Genomic DNA, 23,235 nt, shown 5'->3' with positions numbered 1-23,235 from the left:
ACTGCGATTTGTTTAATGGTGCAATTTGGAGATTTGTTGTTGTCATTGACTAATCTTCCCAGCGATCCATCTTCTTTGGATGCGTCAATACTAAAGGATGTGAGAAAATTATCTGTTAAAAGAATTATCTAAATATTCATTAGAACAGACATTTAAACATCATAGTACACTAAATAACATTATTAAATATGATGTGGAACGGTCCTAACTAGGGATGGGCATGATCAATCGACGATCGACTAATTGATCGTTAAGAATTTTGTTGATTACGTACATTTTTCATCGATTAAACTAATGCAGTGCGCAATTAAACATTTTACCACACAGGGGCAATATTTAAATTTGCGGCTCCTCCCCCGCAATAAACATCCCGCTTTGAACGGTGAACTCTTTACGCCTAGCAGCTATAAAAACTCAAAAATTGACTATTAATGCAGGCTATGTGGAAAATGCGCCGACTTTGGCTCAGCCTGGCTCAGGCCTCTTCCGCTACGTAGCTAAGATGGCTGCCGTTGAGTACGAAAAGTGTACATCGCCACACACTTCGCGATTTGACCGTTTTCAGTACACTTATTTTCGCCCGATCTGAATTGGAACGCCCTACGTACACAAACTTAGACTAGTGAAAAAAAATGTACTTTGTAAATATTACTGTGATGTCACAGTAAAAGACATCACAGTAATATTTACAAAGTAAGTTATTTTTTAACCCTATATTTCTCTTTCTGTGATGTCACGAGAAAGAGAAATATAGGGTTAAAAAAAACACTCTTTCTGCCTTTTCTCAGGCTAGGATGAACCGATTTTAATTTTTTTAGCACATTTATACTACATAGGATCTCAGAATTCAATACACCTTCATATTCAAACCGGTGAAGTAGGCCTTTAAGGAATAAGAAAAGAGACGAGAGAAGTTACCATTTAGGTGATGGCATTTACCAAAACCAATTTACATTTAAACTCAAGCTAAGGTTAAGGGGGAGCAATTAATTTCACATTGTAATGACCTCCTTGGCAAAAATAGTTTCAGAGGGGGTCAGCCCGTTTGTTTCCAACTATTATTTAAGCTACTATCCATGGTTTCCACATTTCTAGAAAATTTAAAAAATGTGGTCTTGTGTTAGGGTAAGGGATCAATCTTGAGAGAGGAGCGACGTGAGCATTAATTGAGTTTGATAACAATATTTAGGATATTCATTTCTATTTAACTGCTCCAACTTCAGTTTCACTATGTTTCTCCCTTGTTTACGTAAGTAGCCGTTTGACACAAGCGGCTACATCTGTCGCCGTGACAGCGGGAGTCAGTCTAAAGTCAGATGATCACTTTGAAGTCAAAAAGTAAAATTATAAAATAAAGCCTAACATTGTCTATCAGTCTGTCTGTCTGTCAGAAGAAAAAACATCGCCCCCGTTAAACGTGTAGCCTAGGCCTACACGAAAACATTGCAGTCGTGTAACCGTTAGACATGTTTGTAAACAGTCACACCCTACATAGTTTAATTTGAATAAAGGTTACCAAACTTAAGTTACAGGGGAAATTGAATTGTTTGAATATTAAAGTAAGCAGACGTTTAACCAGCGATGCAGTGTTACTAGCGCGAACAATTACATTTCACCGTAGTTCTCCACAATGTAAGCTAGCTAATAATGACTAAAACATTTACTTAAAAAATGTATCTCACCTGTGGAGAGTGATTCCCTCTCGTCTGGAGTGTACTGGACGACGGTGTACTCACCCGATAGCAGCACAATGAACTGACTTTGTTTTCTTTTTTGAGAAATGAGAGCTGTGAACACATACATCTATGGCTGTCTGACGGTCTGAGAGTACGACTGACGCCCCACTCAAGATGGCGGCTCCGTGTGCCGCGGCTGAGAGGGTCGTGGCGTATCTAGTGTTCTATATATATCTATGCAGCCAACAGCTAAGATCAAATGCACTATTTAGGAACAAGCAAATCTGTACTAGTACTGTAGCTAATGTTAGCCAACTAGCTATTGGTGTAAAACCAGGGGCGGGCCGTCCATTGAGGCAAACCAGGCAATTGCCTGGAGCCCCGGCCCCTTTGGGGCCCCCAAAATGCCCTCTTTATATTTTGCCCCATATCTATTGTTTTTTATAAAAAATCTCTTCACAATAGTATCATCGGGATGTCTAATTACTCGCGTTTTGACGGCCTTTCTGCCAACCGTGCACCCCCCTTCAGTCTGCACTACATGGACTATTCCATTACACATTACGCTCATGACGCTGCACGTTCACGCGTACATCCAAAAAAGTAAATAGCGGGAGAAGAGAGAGACGAGATAAACCTAACCTACCTATACCAAAATGAAGCGAACATACGAGAGCGGGTCACAAAACAAACAGAAGAAGGACCAAAGTCAGGACTTAATATCAAAGCTGCCGAAGCTATTAAGCTTTTTTACAGCACCCGGCGCGGTGGCAGCGGGACCTTAGACGGAAGAACAGCTGTCTACATCATTAACCGGTAACGTTCCAGCTCCTACTGTCAATCCAGGTGGCTCTGGCTCAGCCAGCAGCTATGCTAATGACGTGAATGTGTGTCAACAAACTGATGGAGATAATTAATGGTGCAACGGATCACGGTTGATCCGTGGTCCATTCGGACCAACCCTCACGGTTTGGGACCCACGTGAACCGCGGATTGGATGCATATATGCTAAAAAAAAAGACGCCTGTGTGTTCACGTGATCGGCGATCGTGTATTACAGAACAGTTAGTGGCGATCGGGGTCAGCCTCTAGGTCTACTGTAGGCTACTGACAAAAATCACACAACACATTGCCTGTATTTTTGTAACAATATTTAGGCCTATTAGTTTAGGCTATATTTGGCTGCTCGACTTTAAGTCAGCCCAGCCAGGCGATAGTTGTTTCAATGTCGTTTTCACCTCCGTGTGTAACAGCTGTTCAGAACAACAGCTGATAGGCTTGCGACAGCAGGAGTCAGTCTAAAGCCATCAATGATCAATTTAAGTAAAAAAGCAAAATAAAGCTATTTCTTCCTCCCTCTATCTGTGTATATTTCTCTCTCCCCTGCACACTTAGTCACTACTATCCATGCTTAAAGAAGGCAGGGTTATAACCTCTTTTTTTTTAAATATATTTGAAGATTTTATTTCAAATAGGCCTAGACTCTGTGGACACAGGCTATTTTGTAATTCACTGTGTATTTAAAAAATAAAACAACACATTTAATTGAAAGCAAAGTCATATTGGTCTCTAGAATTTTATCCAGGTTAGTGGCAATCATCAACTTCCTGTCAGAGAGAAAGCTTCCTCTGCGTGGCCCCTCTGACACACTTAATGAACTAGGACTAGGCATAGACGGATTATGAGATAATGGGCCCCTGGGCACAGACTCTTAAAGGGCCCCCCACTCGTCCCTTATCCAGTCCGGTACACTGACTTTTCCACACAGATACAAACAATTAATGGCAAAAACATATTAAGGAAGTCAGTGTTTCCCACAGGATTTTGGGATACTGTTGGAGGGACCCTGTACCTTGTTGGGTGGTCCGGGGGCATGCCCCCCCGGATTTTTTTTTTTAACCTTTTTAAAGTAAAATGCATCAATCTGGTAGCCTGGCATTCCCAGACCTGCCACTAGGCGCTGGCAAATTAAATTTGCTGCGCGTGTTGGTCTGGACACTCTCCATTGAAGCTTTATAAGAAAACCAGAAATCTGGCTAGTGGTTTCAATTGGTTCTATCTAATATGGGCGCGCCAGAGCCCTTTGTATGGTGCTCTCGGGAGGACGTAACCGGATGACGACAGTGACGTGCATGCGACGTCGAAGCCGTGATCAGAGATGGCCGCGGATATGTTGTGTGAGTTTGAGACTGCTTTGGCCTCGACCCTTAACGATTTGGAAGACGGCACTCAAATCTTTCATTAGCAAGTAAGTGGAATGTTCTATTTTGCCGACCGACAACGGCAAACGTTTAATTTAACAGTTTAACACCTGTTCGCTAAACGAAAGGGGCTTACGTCGCCTTGTGCATCGCTCTGGTTGGTTGTAGTGCTATCCAACTGCGTGCAGTGGCATTTGAAATGCACGAGTAGGAGCCGCCCCTTGAGTTGGAAATTCCTAATGATCGTGGCCAGACCCTCTATCGTTCAAGATATCAGGGTCTGGATTTCCAGGCAATCAATCTGGTGCACTTTGAGAGGAAATTTTAGAGGCTACATTATTTTACAGATTTTTCTTAAACAAGCAGCACTCTTCTTTACTCTGCAACTGTGAAAACAGTACAGTAGATGGGTCTGCAGACCCATGTTCTATGATGGAGGGGCCCATTTCAACAGATTCAGGGTGGATAGCTACTTTTTATGAAACATTTAGAATTCACACATAGAAAGCTTATTTCTGTATGTGCTTCAAGGCCCCTCATGAAGCCCCTTAGACAGAGCTACTAATGCTGTTGTTTTTAACCTGCTTTTGTATTTCTCCCCTACTAGTTGAGGGGCCCATGATGATTTCTATCTTGTTACATTTTAATGAGTATCCTTATATTTAGGCTATTCCTTTTTGGACCCAGTTATTGACATCAGTGACTGAGGTCTTTGACTATGCAACATAAAAAGTTACTATCAGTATCTCTGGCTAAGGGCCCCCCTGAGCCCTTGGGCCCCTGGGCCTGTGCCCGGTGTGCCCGTGCAGTAATCCACCCCTGGGACTAGGCAATGGACATGTCATGGGTCAGGTTCAGTTAATGGCTCAGTTTGACCCAGTGATGTGGGATCCTCTTAGACCAATCGAGTATCTCAGTGTGCGCGATATAAGGTACATTAGATGCAAGGGCCCCCAAATTACTGTTCACCTGGAGCCCCAAAATGGCTAGGTTCGCCACTGTGTAAAACAGCATTGTATTACATTTGCTTACATTGGCCGCGTTTCCCAGATTCCCAAAGAGCCTCTTTGGGCAAAGTACTTCTTTGGAGCGCTCTTAAGAACGCTGTGAAAGAAGAATGCGTTTCCCAGATTCGTTCTTAGCGAAAGTAGTACTTTCACTAAGATGGAACTGTACGACGGCGCTGACCCACTCTTTCAACCTTCTTAGCGACCAAATCGTCAGTGATCATGCCACGTCAGGGAAATTTATTTCCTCCACTTTTCGAAATAATAAAACAATGTTCAATGCGGACCTGGCGCAATAAACATAAACTAATAGTAGAGAAAAAATGTTTTAATGAATTACACGTTTACGTTTTCCACACACATGTGAGTTTATAGTAGCCTGGAAATCCTGACCCTGATATCTTGAACGATAGAGGGTCTGGCGACGATCAATAGTAATTTCCAACTCTAGGGGCGGCTCCTACTCGTGCATTTCAAATGCCACTGCACGCAGTTGGATAGCACTACAACCAATCAGAGCGATGCACAAGTGACGTAAGCCCCGTTCGTTTAGCGAACAGCTGTTAAACTGTTCAATTAAACGTTTGCCGTTGTCGGTCGGCAAAACAGAACATTCCACTTACTTGCTAGTGAAAGCTATGAGTCCCGTCTTCCAATTCGTTAAGGGTCGAGGCCAAAGCAGTCTCAAACTCACACAACATATCCGCAGCCATCTTTGATGTTTACTATCACAGCTTCGACGTCGCATGCACGTCACTGTCGTCATCCGGTTACGTCCTCCCCAGAGCACCATATAAAGGGCTCTGGCGCGCCCATATTAGATAGAACCAATTGAAACGTTATACCAGATTTCTGGTAGTCTTGATAAGCTTCAACGGAGCGTCTCCAGACCAACACGCGCAGCAAATTTAATTTGCCAGCGCCTAGTGGCAGGTCTGGGAATGCCAGGCTAAGTTTATAGTACTACACATAAAAAAACATCCACAACCCTGTGGCATTTGACAGATATCAAGGAAACAGATTTAATTGAACTCAGCTGAACCTCATCCAGAGCGGCTCCACCTGCTATAAAGGCGTTGCCAAAGTCCGCGCGTGTGAGAAACCATGGCTGCAATACAACAGCCTCGCCGTGCGCGAAGCCAGACGGTTTACATAAATGCATACGTGCGTCGGCACTTCTCCCCACTGGACGTGCTATCAGACCGGGCCTTCCAGGCAAAGTACCGACTGCCCCGGCCGTGCGGAGATCCAACAGCTGATCACTCTGGTGTCTCCACACACATGCAATTTTTCCTTCAGCCCGGAGATGCAGCTTCTGGCTGCGCTGCGTTTTTAAGAACATATCAACCTCTTCTGAGGTCCAACAACCCCCAGCCCCTACCCCTTTACCACCAGTCACCAAGCACTGAGCACTAAACCATAAACCCACAACCACCACATCATCCATATCAACGCTCAGGCCTGAAGGCTGAAATAAATAAACAGAGCCAGCAGATGTAGGCTACATGTAACGTCCTGCACACTATGAGTATTGCTGCAGTGTCCGAGTGCTTTACCTGAAAGTCTGGCACTGGAATGCTGTTGAAAGGGCGCACTATACGCACACGTCATTAACCTATGCTTAGATAAATTACAACTTGCCTGGGACTTTTTGTTGCTATAGGTTTGACACTCTCATTTCAATGCAAAATGATCCACACAATACATGGTTGAAAAGGAAACCAAAGTAGTTTATTGAAACCATATGGGGGAGGGGTTACTCCGCGCTGTCTTTACTGGGTGTCTGCATCACCTGCAACGAAGGGAGATTGATTAGTGAAACCTTCGCACTCTTCCTTTTTGTTTGGTTCTGGAACTCCTGCCACTTCTTCCTCACAGCACGCCAGTCACGCAGGCCACATGGGATGGAGGGGGACATATTTTCGGCTATGGCCTGCCTAACACGGTTCTTCACCGTGATGTTCTTTTTGCCCCTTGTTCCCCCGAATAAAACTGCCCGGTGCTGCCAGACCTCGTCCACTAAGACGCCCATCTCCTCCGCGGTAAACGACGGTGCCCGCTTGTTTCTTTTGCTGCCGCTTTCTTCCACTCTCACATGTGTGTGCCTATCCACGGGGTATATATGCGCTAATGGGCTTGATTACTACTTGGATACACTTGTTGCCCCCCCCCCCCCCCCGCACCCACACACCCCCACACACACACGATACATGCGTAGCCTAATTCCACCTGTGTGGGGGTGACCACGGGGCGCTGTGTGTGACTTATGCGCTGATAAAGAGGTGGGTGATCGATTCGCCTGGCATCGATTTATTCAGTTTCAGCACGACCGCGGTGGACAGCTCCCACCAAAGTACTTCTTTCGCTTCGTCTTACGCGTTCTCCAAAGAAGGCACCAAAGAAGCCATCTGGGAAACACCCGTATCTTAACGCTCATTCTTTGGCGAACCCTTCTTTCGACCCTTCTTTGGCCCCAAAGAACGATCGATTCTGGGAAACGCGGCCATAATATGTACAGTAATATCACTGAGAGTGGGTCGAGTAATCCCTGAAGTGCTTCGCTTATTGTGGATCCACTCCACTCAAACTTTGTGGGGTAGTATCAGTATCGGTGATTTGTTGGTTTGTGAGTGATATAAACATACCCTCATCTGTAGCCTACTATGTGTAAGAGTGTTATCCAAAGCAGGAGAAGTGGTTTATAAAAGGAGAAATAGTCTGAACCCCAGCATAGTGGAAAATGTTTTGTTTCTAAATACAAATTTTTAAGTTGCACAAGCACATTCACTGGTCCTTACTTTGCTATAACACTGCGACAGTTTGAAAATAATTGTTCCCATTGTGTTATTCAAATTTGACATAAAATATTTATTAGATCCCTATGCATTGTCATGTTTCATAACCATAATAATACACTAAACCAAATATACATTTCATTTATATGAATGAATACATGAACAATACATGAAATGTATTTATTAAGATATATTGATTAATTTACTTGTCAGTCTTGCCATGCCTGGACTATTGCAGGGCAGTATAGCCTATTGAGTGTATTACAAATTGATAGAATGACCTTTAATATATCTGACTATTTAACACTGGCTTCAAAAAGTTTCACCATGCCATCACTATCAGACCACCTTCTTCTTCTGTAGGGTTTATTGGCGGTTGGCAAACCAACTTGGACTGGAGTGTGAACAAGAGATAAATGCTGAATAAAAGGAACAAATAAAAGTAAATACATTTAAAAAAAAATAAAACTGGATTATTTTTGCTACATCAATTTCTCTTCGGAACTTAATACTATTATGATATGCTTTGCCTGCTGTTTCCCCAAAAGCCCTGACAGTGAAAGGTTGTTGTGTTTTGCCAATAAACCCTACAGAAGAACTGAAGAAGAACTTTTACACACATAGGCATACCTAGTTTTTGACACTTTGTGGGTCCCTCCTTCCGGTGTGTGTGTGTGGAGTGTGTAAGTGTGTATCGGGTGCAGTACTGGGGTCCGGTAAAGGGGGCGATAGTGAGCACACACACTTTTACACACGTTTCTAGTTTGTGTCACTTTGCGGGCCACATTTCAAAAAACGAAAAAAAAGCAAGAGACACATCAGGGGAGGCTCCTGAGCACAGAGGGATGAAGATCGGTGTGGGGCCCACCATTTTGGGCCCCACAAGGTTTCAGGGCCCCACACCGTTGGTGTGCTCCAATAGCCTGGGCCCCACGTAGTGATACATGCAAGTACACACACACACACACACACACACACACACACACACACACACACACACACACACACACACACACACACACACACACACACACACACTGTATGTTAAGAAAAGAATAGATCGAGCTTTGGCTTAGAGGTTAGCCTGGACTTGAAACATTCTCAGCTCAGGCCGCTGCCCTGCCAGTCCACCCCCGGGGTAAAGAAATCTTTTTCTCTCTGTCTCCCCTATATTCCCTCTCTTTCTCCCTCCATGCCTTCTCTTCTCTCCCTCACAGGGTATTATTAACCAAAGCAAGCAGAGCGGAAACCAAAGCCCCAAATCCTCAGAGCTCTGGGAATGACTTCCCAAAGATGGACACGGATTAAGACCCCCAATTTCTCCCCTTGCCCAAGCCACCACCACCACCTTCCAGCCCCAGCTTTCTCCCCACGTCCCCAACAGACCGGGTGTCAGGTGGCTCTCCCAGCCCTGCCAAAGGTGTTACCCATAATCCCATTACCCCTCCTCCGCTCTTCACACACACACACACACACACACACACACACACACACACACACACACACACACACACACACACACACACACACACACACACACACACACACACACACACACACACACACACACACACACACACACACACACACACACACACACACACACACACACACACACAATGCCCTCTCATTCATGCCAGCTATATTCCACCTATTAAAACCTTCCATCTATTCTTTCATAGCATGGTTTGTGTCTTTGGCCCATTCGACATCCTCTCTGATCCAAAAAAGACCAACTCCATCCCTTTACCTCCTACTGTGCTGCTACTTCGCTCTTCACTCTCTTGTTCCTTGATCACCCCTGGCAACCCTCTGCTCTAGTAGTAGGTGCATCTAAAAAAAATAAAAAAAATATCATGGAAAAGTCCATTCAAAAAGTGAAACGTTCATTTAGATTCATTACACAAATTGAAATATGTCAGGCCTTTATTTGGTTTTAATATTGATGATTATGATTTACAGCTCATGGATTAATACAAAAAATCCAGTATCTCGAAAAAGTAGAATATTACATAAAAAAATATATATATTATTTTATAATGAAATGTAAACCTTCTGAAAAGTATGTTCATTCTATTAATTTCACTTTATGTGTAATGAATGTAGAACATATGAAAGCTTCACTTTGTGGATTAAATTACAGGGGGGGGATTAATTTTACACACAGACACACACACACACACACACACACACACACACACAGCACAGGGCCCAAATGAAGTGCCTCGCTTCCCTTTCCAGTCAGCCTGCTCTGGTCTGTTGTTCTATAAACTCAGTCCTCCCACAGCTGGTACAATAACACCTCTGGCCCTGTAATTCCTCTGTTGGGAAGCAAGTGGTCTAAAGGTTAATGTGCATCTCTCAGGTCTGCGCGAGGGAAAGGCGTCATGTTCGGCTCTATTTGTCTGGCTCTCAGCAGCTTCCTCCTCTGTCATCTCGGTACACTGTAACACACGCTAAGACATGATCTCACATGTGCTCTCTCCTTCTGCTAGACTGGGGATCAGGAATCTTTTTGCTGTAGCACTCATTGGTGAAGCACAGTGGCCAGCCTCCCTTACAGCTGCCCTCATATCTCTGTTTCAGCCACACACACAACAACCCCCCCCCCCTCTCTCTTCCTCCACTCCAGCGTGCATTCATCATAGGTAGGGATTAAGGGATTTTGCATAACAAGATCACACAGCCAGTGACTGATATCAAGAGAGTCCATATGCAGCCGGCTGGTTTTCTGAGGCACCCTCTGTCATTGATAGTGTGTGCCTGTGTGCGCGCATGTGGTGTGAATGTGTGCACAGACAATAGCATTACCTATGTGTGTTTCACAGAAAGTGTATATATATGAGCTGAGTGACTCCTTGGGGATTCAGAAGGAGTTGGACATCCACAGAGACTTCTGATTGGATCTCTATTACCTCTAATTCCCCCGAGCACAGACTCAGGAACCTCACTGTTGCCCCCTAATACCCAGTGCATGTGTGTGTGTGTGTGTGTGTGTGTTGAGTAGCATCAACATTAATTGAATGCTGTATTACAGCTGTAAATTAACACAAAATCTGTCTGTTAATCCGGGATTACACGCAAAACATGTTCATGGGAAAACAAAGAAAGTCAGCGCAGCCCTCTCTGCATTATAACCATCTGTGGCCACCGGCCTCCTGCGGTCACAGCACAGCGCTACAGTGGGGAAAAGAGGGGGATCCCAAATGAATAGCTGCCGATGGAGAGACGCCACATTGTGTGTTTAACTCTATGATCCTCTTATAGAGGGAACCCCGTTCATTCAGGGCAGAGCGATAGTAAGTAGATGAATGAAAAAAAAATAAAAAAATAAAAATTCTTTACGTTAAGTGCAGTAGTGTGTGGATACCTTTCCCCTGTGTCTTATCTGTCAAAAGCATTTTGACTATGCACAATTTGAAACATTGCAGAAATGAAATGTGAGCGAGGTGTATTTCATCTGAACTGAATAAATAGGCATCCCGAAAGTCGCTAAGACGCACACACCCACGGCAAAATGGAAGCACTGGGCAAGGTGTTTTTGTTCATATTGTTAAAAGTGAAACTACCTCAGAATGAAAAAAAGGGAAATTACATTGGCACTATGTTAATGTTAGAGGAAATAGTAGATATAACCAAGACTTGTGGCATATGTATCAATAACACATGACATTTAGCTAAAGGGTTGTTTGATTTTAAAGATAACCATTGCCAAACATTTCCAAGAAGATGTAAACACTGATCAAATGTTCTACTCAAATCAGCTTAAAATTCTTTTCAATGTTTCTGTTGAAATGACCTGGCCAGTTCCATCAGGTTTTGACAATAATCACTTGGTGGAAACTCAGCTAATAAGAAGACAACAAATGTAACAGAAAAAAAGTCAATAACACCATATCAAGATTGAGACCTTATTAAAAAGGCACATTATTGAAGCCGTAGAAGGACATATCCAAAACTAAGAATTACCGCTACTACGGGGTCTCCAGAGAGTTGAACCTGCTGCCAGTGGGCTGAGTAGTGTTAATTGATGTACATGGCCAGTCTATTAGAACCACAAAGAGAATCTCAATACGCGCTGCGCATCAGGGCCTTGCGCTGGACTTCCTTACACAACTAAATTAGGAAAACATGGGCTGAGAGAGAGCTGGGTCAACGGGGGGGCTAAGAGGCTTACAAGCCCCTTGTCAGATATCCTTGGTCTTCTCCCTGAGGAGGATCCCAGATGGAAGGGGAGTCTGGACCAGCAGAGAGTGAAGGGGAGGTGAATCCCACCTCTGATGTCTTCTTCTGGGCAGCAGAAGGCAGGGGAGGGGTATGGGGGGGGGGGCTCAGTCCTGTTGTGCAGAGCTTGATTTGATCTTAATGTGAGTTATAAAAAGCAGGAGGTTTTTAGGCAACCAGGGGGGTCTGTTTCAACTATCAGTCCGATCAGACATAATCCTACTGATTTAGACACAGACACCTGGCTGGATGGGGAGTGACAGATGTACAAGTCCCCGTCACAGTCAGTGCAATGTTGTCTGGCCTCCCATCTCTTTTAGGTCTTAGTATGCCTTCTATCAGAGGGCTTAATTGAAAGGCAACTGATCTCCATATTGCTCTTTTCATTGTCGCTAACGGCAACACAGCCGTGAAACAGCTGAGCGAGGTTACTATTTGAGGAGCGTAGGGGTTTTTTAAGACCTGCAATCAATGGGTCAGCTAGAGCAAATAATAGCCAAGTGATATGAATACAACTGCTATGAATTGAAAAGGAAGTGTGGGGTTGACAGAGTCCCCAGTCAATTACGTAGAATGGAAAAAAAAATCAGCCGCTGCTAAGCCGTATTGTATTGACCACAAGCGGACGCCTGGTGCTGAGAGAGAACTGAGAGATCTTATCATGGTGTTTTATCAGATTCACAAAGGAGTTTGTGTTTTGCATTGGCCCCGCTCGCGACAAAGGCCGATATGCTTTAACACTAGCTAATGACAGACACAACACCTCAACCTAAAACCAGACAAGGGACTTTTAAAAATGTGATTTCCTTTCATTCTTAATGAGCAGGTTATATGTTTGTTCTCTTTTTGCTATATCCTTATAAGTCAAGCTTCATTATGTCCCGCTGTATGTCATGAAGAAACTGAGGAAATCAAAATAACTCTATTCAGAATTCAGTCCAGGTCCAATCCTTAAGACAAAATTAGTACGAAACCCATCCTACATATTGTGCTTGTGCCCTTGGAATATTACTTCACTTTTCAACACTCACAAAGCAAATATGGTGCATGTTGATGATAATCTCGCATCCCCCGGCCGGACACAACAAGTCTAGTGCTTCTCGCAGTTCCACACTGAGGGCAGAATTAGACTGAAGAAACCAAAACAGCCATATCAGGAAAGGGGCTGACATGTTATGACTGCTGCCATTATATGGCTCAATCAGATACAGAGACTGATAAAACTGACAAAAACACTGCAGCAAAACACGCACAGATGACACATTGAAAGAGGGATATTGTGTTTTTTTAACACTGTGTTTACACCACACAGTGAATAGTGCTAGAGCCCAAAGGTCAAATTAGGATTTAAGAGAATTGGAAAATCACTTGAGTGGCACTGTGCAGAGGATGTGGTAAAAAAGTTTCCACAGCAACGTTCTCCTGCACCCTGGATGCTGGCTCTTGGCCCTCACAGATGCAGGTCAGTCGGCGCATCTTATTTGTCTCATATATATGGGCTTTCCACAATGCCCAGTGTTGTCAGTCATGATATATTCCCTTGGTCTCCTGTCAGCATGTATAAATCTCAACAGTGCTGTCAAAACAGCAGTACTGCCTTTGCTGCTGAGAGCATTTGTAAAGTGAGCAGTTGGGCTATTGCCTCCTCTGGAGCCTTAAAGTATCCTGTGATCTTGCGCTGCCTCTGGCCTTTTCTCTGCCACACAAAGCTATTTTACAGCTGTCTTATGGATTACACTGAGCACTCATCAGTCGGACAGTATTAATAGCAGGGCATTATAAAGGCCAAAGGAAATTGGCCTTTCCTTTCCCACTAACTGTTTGCCTGGTTTGACAAAACATTCGAAGTTTGTGAAAAATGAGAAAGAGGTTTCCACTGTCAATAGGCAGACATTTTGACTTGGAAAATAGGAATAGGAAAAGTGTTACTTAAAACATGACCAAGCCTCTGATCTAGTCAAATGGCACATGTGTAACATGACAGTGAGACAGTTAGCCAGCAATGCATACAACCAAATGTATTATTTTTCCTCTTTGATATCTTTGTGTGTAGCTTACGTTTTTATCAAGAATATATATATATTGTTTGTGATTGTAAATTGTCTCATGTTGCTTTCTTAATATATGATCTCTATATTTTAGAAAATTAACATTCGAAAAAAATGACGCATATCTTTCCCAGGGAGAATTCTCAGCTTGAATGTAACAGAAGAATATAACAAAGCAATATCCGGATATCTTACGTGGAGATATAATACTTAATGCATTTTCAATCAATTAAATGTTTTAAATAAATGAGACCAACAGGCAACAACCATACAACTCCTGATGCTCTAAAACCAGGACCCTGTAACCAAAGCAGTTTAATGGATTTCATCCACCCTTAGTTTTATGTTTCCCTACTGTGACATGTCAACATTTCTCCCCTGAAAAACTCTCTATTAGCTGCCCAGCTGGGTGCTGCATTATTTTCAACATTTCACAGTTAAACCTTGGGAGTTCAAGTGTTTAATGTTCAGGAGGCAGAAGGACACTCCTAATGTGGTCAGTTATTGTGTTATACTTGATTCTGTATTACCTAATATTTAATCATATAAATAATAGTGATATACTGTATACTATTTTATACAAGTGTGTCCTGGACCATTCTAGTCAAAATTAAATATGGAATTACTGCTCTTGAATACAATGGCCAGCAATGGCCAAATCTGCAATGCTTATTCTGTTAAAAAAATATATATAAAATGTAACATTCAAGAAGACTACAGCAAGATCTCAAATGCCAGGAAGTCATTTCCCTGAGTAATTATTACATTATTTGTCGCTCGCAAATTCAGTGCTGCACTATCCAGAGCTATCCTTGAGCTGCAGTGTTCCTTCACTAACCTGTAACCCTGCTGAACACAAACACATAACATTTACATACATACAGCTGACACCATGTGTAAAGACACATGAAGCTGCTCTGCATTAACATTAGCAAACGATGACATAGTTATTACATTATATTACCTTACAGTATAACACCCATCATGACCTCAGGATTCCAAATAGATCAATGACCGATGAATTCATTCTGTTTTTGCATTGGTCAGGACTTGACAGGGAATCGAATAGATGTGGGTTAATGATCAATGCAGCTATAGGCAATTGATGCTCTCCTGCATCAACATCACAATATGCTTCTGCAATTTGTCATGATTGTCACATTACATTGGCAGTGGCACCAAGCATTTTGTCTCTTTCCTATAACATTTGGAATTTAAAAGGTGATTATATTAGCCTATTGTTTATGGTATGAACAACATGTGTATCCTTGAAGTGATAAGCAGGGGAGCAGGAAGAAAATATTCATCTGTCTGCAACAATGTACCGTTATAACCATTCTAAATTAGCTACAGGAAACCAGTGCAAAAATGTTTTTGACAAGCTTGAGAGTCTAGGCAGATAGTTGACACAAACTTAAGAGTAGCTCCAACTGTTATTAAATCTTTCAAATGTAATTTTTCTATAACGGTGTCCAATCAAATACATGTAATATTGGCACTGGCGCATAGGCTACATTGAAACGTGAAGGCATACCTCCTTAATCTACTTTCTGGATTACAGGGCTGCTTTACATGCAGCTGCCTATAAGTGATGCCCCTCCTTTGTTGCTGTGCTATAGGCTACTATCTATGGTTGAAACGCTCAGAGTCTATGCTCCTTGTCACAAACTGTTTTATCAAAATTCAGTGACACAAGCAACCACACATGCAACGCAGCAATTCAGTTTACGACTGCTTGCTAAACACAATCTTCTCCCTATAGGCTACACATGTTTAGGACAGGTTATCCTCTTTCTCTAGAATACATGATAGGCCTACTTAACATGGACTGTGTTTGTAAACAAAGTAGCTCATTCTGTCAAACAATATTCGAGTATTGTAATGTTATGTAATGAACCAACAAGGTCATAGCAGCACTAAGCCAGAAGTTAATATGCTTAATATGCACGTCACTGCTGCTGACTGCTACCGGGGACATATGAACGGGATTAAAATGAACCGACTACCTTACAGTAATCAATAGTTTACTCACCTACACACAGAGTGATTCAATACCCCGACCATACACTTCTCAAAACTGAACTTCCTTCTGACAGCTTCCACTCCCCGCCCCTCCGTAACAATGGGCGCTCTGATTGGTTGACCGCCACCAAAGTCTTCCTTGATTGGACAGCGTGCTCCAAAACATTGACAACAAGCGTCACCACGTTACCGAGCAATATGGCGGCTCCCATGATCAGTGTGGGGAAACCCTCCTCGGCTACGAGTTTTCAGAAGAAAACGAGGTGCAAGTTAATCTCCATACCTGGTACCAGACCCTCGGTTCAAAATGGACAGCTGCTGGTGTCGACCGGCGTCACGTCACTCGACTTCCTGCTCGGTTAGTGTGCTGCTGAGGTGTAACGTTAGCGCGAGCTACACAAGCTAACAGTGTTTTTAGCTAGACACAACTAACACACTGTTAGTCACAACATATTTATGAGTGTAATTAATTTGTCCAATGCGAAATATATTAATTGACAGAGAATATGGAGGTCGGCCATTGTCAAAACAATACAAACTGCTACTGTTAAAATACATTATGGAAACTTGACAGATTTCAGGCACATTTTGTCGAAACATAGACACATAATATAATTTCACGTTGAAAGGTATTTATTTGAAGTCGTGTCCAAAGACATTGTTCTCCTCTAAGGTTTATTTAAGACACCAATGACCAAAATAGTCCAAAAGAAAACCGCACCTTTGATATGGAGAAGAATAAGGCACACTTCCCTTATCCAACAACGTTCACCTGGATAGACTTGACTGGAAATGAAACATGGAGGCTGTCGTCTGTCCACAGGAAGGGACAACATCAGATAAACAGAACAAACCAATAAAAAAAATGTGGGCTGTGTGCTTGGGGCTGATGTTGTAAGCTGCATTGGCACAATTTCCGTCCAGTCTGTACTTCAGGTGAACGTGAGGTATTCCTAATACGACCACCACTTCAACCTCTTCTCACATGATCGAAATACAGTAGTGTTCCAGCTTGCCAGAAGTGGCATGCCATGCTTTATTCTCAAGGCCAACATTCACCCATTTCAAATGCAACTTCTCAAAGTGATTATAACGTGGGAGATTGATGACTCTTCACATTAAAGAAGTTGCAAAAGATATGTCTCACAACTTGACACACATGACACACTTATGTCATGAGCACAGGGACTAGCAGGTGATATCTCTGGGTAATAACACTTTTAGCCTCTTCCTAAACCATTATCATGTGATCACACAAATGTAATGTTCTTCAAGAGAAATGTAATGTTCTTTAAATGAGGTAAAACAGGATTATCCCTATTCTCATTTTATTTTATTTTAAGCAAAATGTTAAGGCAATAGATAGTAGGGCAATAGATAGTAGGACTTCAAATCTATCAATTTCCCCCATACATCTCAATGGGTATAAGCTTGGGACTTGATTTGATTTGATATGGGTAGTTGTGAGCCCTGGGATGCTCATAACACATATTGCTTTGCCAAATGTCCCGGTGCTGCTTTATTCTGGTGCAAGTGTTTGTGTAACAGATGTATGAGGGAGTTCTGACTTCTGAAAGAAATGTTAAAATGTGTCATTTAAGACTGATTGTGTCAATCGTAATCTCATGTTTATTTGATCTGTACAGCATTTTACATGTATGCTCTGTTTAAATGCTTATTCTCAGTGACATTTGTCTAAGATATCCATATACTGACTCTTCTGCACTGGCACACATGAGCAAGCTCTAGCAGAAGCCACTACAATTGTGAGTTAAATGAAAAAAACCAACAACAAAACTACGTTCTCTTTTGGTTGAATTAAATAAATCAGTCTGAAGAATCATCTTAGTTTTTAACTTAAATACACACAAGACGTCTCTACAGATATCGCAGAAGGCATTTGGTCATGTCACAGTAACAAAGGCAGATGTAAACTATACAATGAACAGTGGCTGAATGCCATTTAACTGCTTCAGTTTCAAAGTCATGCCATTGTTTTCATTGTCACACGGTCCTGGCTTTCCGGGACACTTCAATTGAACAGCCATCATTTCTTTTATTAGTAACACCTTTGCTATTGCTATTATGACAAGTCAAAATGCCTGTTACAGTGTCTTGTAATGCTGAGTACACATCTGTGGAGAGGCAAGGAAGCAGCAGTTGAGGGAGGTTCCCAGTGTTTCACATGTATACAGTGTAACAGTATCATTATTACAGTGTATGACTTGTATATTAAAAGAAAAAAAACTGACACTGTTTTTTTTGTCTTCATAAACAGGTGGCGGGTTAGCAGTTGGAACAGTTCTTCTTATAGGTGAGCCTCCTACTCCGTCACATTGAACACTAGCTTAAAGATCCCATTAATTGGGGTAATTATTTCTTCAGTTTGACTTATTTCCTGTTGAAACTGGCTGTATGGGCAGGAGGATACAAGAAAGTATAAGTTCCAACCAATCAGATGATCAAATATCATTTGTAGACAGACATTTATTGGACAAAACATTGTAAAATGCATGATTGTTAATACAACATGTCAACACTTGATAGACTGAAATGTTGCCCTCACTAATGCAGCAGAAGGCTCTCAGCTAGAATATACATTCATTGCATTTGATACACATTATTTTATAGTACACTGTAGCCATGTCTTGTGAGTCATTTGCTGCTTATTTCTGAAATTGTCACAGAAGCCAAAGTCACAAGTTCTAGCTATTCATAATGTCTATAACACTATCCAGTTATGCAGCCTGTGATGAATATATTGCCTATGCCTATGCCCTTTTGTCTATAGGCTTCATGAGCAAGTATGATGTCTTTTTCATAGTTTCTTAAAGCAGTGTCTTAAATCCCTGAAGCCATGTCCTTTTAATTTGCTCTGACTGGAGTTTATATGGAAGTACTGCATTCAATAAACAACAATTACAATGTCTGTCCAGGGGTTTTAAGAAAAAAGGAAGTGTGTATATTATAAGGACTATAAGCCAGGAAAATGCAAGTGTTACTCTTCCTTTCCCATTTTAGTCTTTAAATCCATGGCAACTCTCTGCAACGCCCTCAGTTGAGAATTTGTATTGAGTGTTAATGAAACTGCCGCACTTACCTTTCGCTGATATGTAGCTCCCACATACTTTTCATAATAGGGGAGAACGGGGGAATCTGAGGCATCGGGTAATGTGAGCCACCCCCTGTATCTAGGCAACGGAAAACATTTGTGGTCATGTGAGATATATGTTTTCAAGCCTCTCTCATTTTCCCATGGCCCTGAAAGAGAGGACCGTCCTCATGGTGCTGTGGTAAGCATGTTTTTTTCACCAAAATAGGTATTTTGCATGTAAAAGTACATTTTCTTGCTGTCAACTTAATCAACTGTTGTGCCAAAGCAAATGTATTCACGTAGAAAAACTTTATCATATGTGTTGATAAATTACCAACATATAAAAACCATGTGATGATATTAGCTAAAGATTAGCCTGAAATACTAGAGAGATAGTTTTTTCTCAAATTGTGGAGGTGGGGGAAAGTGAGCCAAATGCTGTGGGGGAAAGTGAGACACTGTCTCACGTTCCCCCACCATGAGGCACAAGTTAAGTTTAGTCGTAAACATATTTTAATGTAATATTACATAACATATGTTTTATTTTAATGTCATACACATTATAGAAAAGCCATCATGCCAAGGAAATACACCAGGAGGAAGACGACCTGGGGCAACCACACGGAAAGAGCACCTTCTCATCTTTCCCTGTAACCTTCAGGGCTGGAATGTAGAGTAGGCCTAGTTGTAGAGTATGACAGGCTGATGTTATAATCCAGTTGGGTCTTCTCCTGTGTTCTGAGTCCCAGGCTGTTCTCGCTGGTTCTGATTTTATTTGACCCCCAGACACAAGCTGGCTCTAAGGGTCCTGTGTTCTGACCCCCATACTGTGTTCTAATCTAACTGGTTCTATCTTTCATTTGAATCTTTTTAAAACCTTTTGAATTATAATATGTTGTATTTGATTTTGTTCAGAGTTACTTTCAAGTGTTTAGAAAATTTGCTTTGCTTAATTGACCAAACCCCATCATTATTTTACTAGTCCGACATTAGTTCTGGAATGTGTGGCTAGCTTTCTGGATTCTAACTGTTACAATATGTGTTGTTATGGTAGTTTCAGAGTGGATCAGTTTACCCCCAGCTGGTTCACTTTACCCCCTTGATTTTTCTGGTCTGTCTCAGTTTACCCCACAGCTGGGGTAAAGTGAGCCACATGACAACTTTTTTTTAAACAATCATATTTTCACTGCCCTTTGTCTTGAAAAGATTCTGCTAATGCCCATTTCTAGGAAACATCCTGAATTAATGTGAAATATGTAAATTTGAGTAATAAATCATTTTAGCTCGCTTAGAGGGGAGCAAATGTAAAAAGTGGCTCAGATTACCCCGTTCTCCCCTATTCATGCTAAGCGTAGTCACAATTCAAATGTATTCCTTAAACTGAATTCAGTAGCACGTTTTAGCACGCCACTGCTAATGATACTGTCTGTCACTTCTCAGGCTTTCTGTGCGCTTAGCGAGTCTCTGTCGAGCTGAATGGCAAATAGACTAGTGACCCGAAGGTCTCTAGTTAGAATCCCAGGTGTTTGCACTTCCATCATCATCCTTAATTAACATGCTCATCATCAGCAGATGTTATAGAAGTTTTCAGGAGTACATTCAAAGCAAGTGGGCTTTATAGGGACACAGAATGTCTTCCACTGTATTATTATTGTTATTATCGTTCATCATAAGCTGGGCTATATGCGCTGGTAGACAGTAAGGTTAAGGTAGTCTTGTTTCCCCTTGAAGCTGTAATTTGTGTGTAGCAAAGGCCTATACCAACCGATGATATTGCTTTGCCCTTTAATTCACCCCCCCAATCGATGCAGGAGTCAGTGATTATACACTAATGCGTTCTTCCCTTCCATTTTGTGAATCAATGTACGGTTGGTTTCATCTGGTAATGAGAGACACAGTAAAGGTGAAATGCATGTGTGAGCTCTCTTGTGTTTGTCTCTGAACGAGCTGTGTGTGTGTGTGTGTGTGCGTGTGTCTGCACCGTGCTGTCTGTTTTGTTGTGTGGGTGGGTGGGATGAAGGGGGGGGGGGGGTTTGGAGTGTGTGTTAGTTTGTGTTTGTTTCAGGCAGTCGTCTCCTACAGTCTGCCCCCTTTAGCCGTGATGGCCTGTTTGTGAGACACACAGACATAAAATTATCAGACCGGTCGTTGTCTGCCTTTGAAGTGTCTTGAGCTGTCCATCCCCATTTGTCAAACCAGAGGGGGATCAGCTCAGTATGGCTGCTGTCTGAAGATCTCTCATCTCTTGCGTTTTTTTTGTAAGAAAAAAGGAGCAAAGCTTCCCAGCTCTTATTATGCAGACCATGTATGGTTTCATTCCATTAGTTTTAGTGCATGTGTTTTTTTTCTTCTTCTTTTATGTACCCATAATATTCACTTCTGAATAGCACATAATTGTTATATAGTTGAATATTTTTCCAAAGCTTTTATGTGCACGTGGAATAAGAATCATCTTGGTTTTGAGTGTATTTTTAATATTTATGTAGAATACTAACACATATTTCCAATGTTGCTTGACCAACGTAGACCTAATAATAATAAGTTAGGCTACTTAAATGTGAATAATTAATAATTAATTAAATTATATTTTATATTAATAAGCCACACACACACACACACACACACACACACACACACACACACACACACACACACACACACACACACACACACACACACACACACACATATATATATATATATATAATACAGAATACTTTAAAAAAACAAGAGGTCAAATCATCTAATCATGTATCCACAAATGGCAGGATCTGTTTAAAAACTGTAATTTTAAATGTGTCAAGGTGAACAATATCAAAAACCATAACACCATTTGCCTGACAAACAAACTGAGTTGATAGGAGACGACCGTCCTAAGTTGACGCACAACAATAGAGATGTCAGCCATGTATATGAGGCTTGACAGATGCTGCTAATTGGCATTTAACCTAATATAGCACGCCTTTTTAGCACTATTTACAGTGGCGATTTGGTTACTTTATCCTATTTCAATAATTGTCAATGTGTCTTCGTTGTGTTCATTCGAGCTGCTCAGTAGAAATAATAACACTTCCCAGACCAAAGATTCATACAAGGGGGAAAACACTCTGACCTAGATTTTTCCTTGTCTCCTCCCCCTGCAGCTTTAGCAGATATGATTCAGGACTCTTTCACTCCCACTCCCCTGTCTGTTTGAAAGCAAATGAAGCAGAGGCGTTTCCCCTCCTTTACCAAACCTTAGTCAGAATAAGCAACAACAGAAAAAAGAGGAAGAATAAAATCATCCCATGACTGTCCGGAGTGACTGATCTACCTCAAAGATATGACCGCACCCCCCCCCACCCCCCTTCACCCCCTGTTGCTCGTATAGCGCGCAACCTCCCACCCCCTCCTCTTACCCCCCGCCTCAACAGCCTAATGACTCCTGGAGGTTCCATTTGTAAGGCTCCCATAGAAACACAGCCACAATAGGCCCCATCTTGAGAGGGCCCATCTGGGAGTCTTTGTGGGGCCTGCTGAAAGCCACAAAGGCCCGCTGACCTAGAAACCCATCAATAAGAGAACAGGGAGCCCCACCGACAACAAATTGAAGAGCCATGGAATTTCCTGGGCCATCCTAAAAAGTCCGTAGGTGAGGACATAGACTGGGGAACGTGGGAGGGGGTGAATTCTCCGGATGTTTGAGGATGACACGTCAGGATGTCATTCCCAAGCTGTCAGCTGTATATGCCCATTACCTTTCACTATACTGTCACTGCTTGCCTTTGTCCTTGTGCCCACTGTTTTGTCATTGTGTGGAGAGTGCCTATGAAATCTTTACAGAATGATGATCGTGACAGGAAGCAGCAGTAGCATGCTGGGTAGAGTTATGTGCCCCGCCCTGAGGGGGTGCGCGGTGATGATGCAAGTTTTTTTTTTTTTTTTTTTTTTTGTGGTTCTTGTGGTTTGGAATGGCCGGGTGGCCGTTTTGTGTTACACGAGAAAGGCTTCCATTAGGGACAGTATGTTTAATGTATAGAGTCTTGTTAATGCCAGACACCCCTCTAAACGAGACTGTTATGTTCAATTCAATTATACTTTATTGTCCCCTTGCGGAAACTTGTCTTGGGACACCGGCACTAAATAAGCTTCACCTACAATAATGATCAATATATTAAAACAATAAGAC

The 23,235-nt window shown here is 42.2% G+C and overlaps 2 protein-coding genes across 4 annotated transcripts in view; one reads left to right on the top strand and one right to left on the bottom strand.

The window, feature by feature from the left end:
• The window catches only part of immp1l (inner mitochondrial membrane peptidase subunit 1), a 38,827-nt gene extending 22,788 nt beyond the window's left edge, over positions 1-16,039 (bottom strand). The window contains exon 1 of one of the 3 annotated variants that reach the window (XM_080025385.1): positions 15,988-16,039. The gene's annotated coding sequence lies outside the window, so the exon portion shown is untranslated. Of the gene's footprint in view, positions 1-9,429; positions 9,502-15,983 lie in introns of those variants that run through there. The other 2 variants (XM_080025384.1, XM_080025386.1) reach the window with 2 other exon arrangements.
• A 125-nt stretch (positions 16,040-16,164) lies between these two features.
• elp4 (elongator acetyltransferase complex subunit 4) overlaps positions 16,165-23,235 on the top strand; it is a 56,899-nt gene continuing 49,828 nt past the window's right edge. The window contains exons 1-2 of the mRNA XM_080026663.1: positions 16,165-16,331; positions 18,252-18,287. Coding sequence (XP_079882789.1) covers positions 16,172-16,331; positions 18,252-18,287 — 196 coding nt within the window. The 5' untranslated portion in view covers positions 16,165-16,171. The remainder of the gene's footprint in view (positions 16,332-18,251; positions 18,288-23,235) is intronic.

The sequence above is a fragment of the Ammodytes marinus genome, assembly GCF_949987685.1.
Source record: "Ammodytes marinus genome assembly, chromosome: 1".
NCBI lineage: Eukaryota > Metazoa > Chordata > Actinopteri > Uranoscopiformes > Ammodytidae > Ammodytes > Ammodytes marinus.
This window is presented reverse-complemented; position numbering and strand designations above follow the sequence as displayed.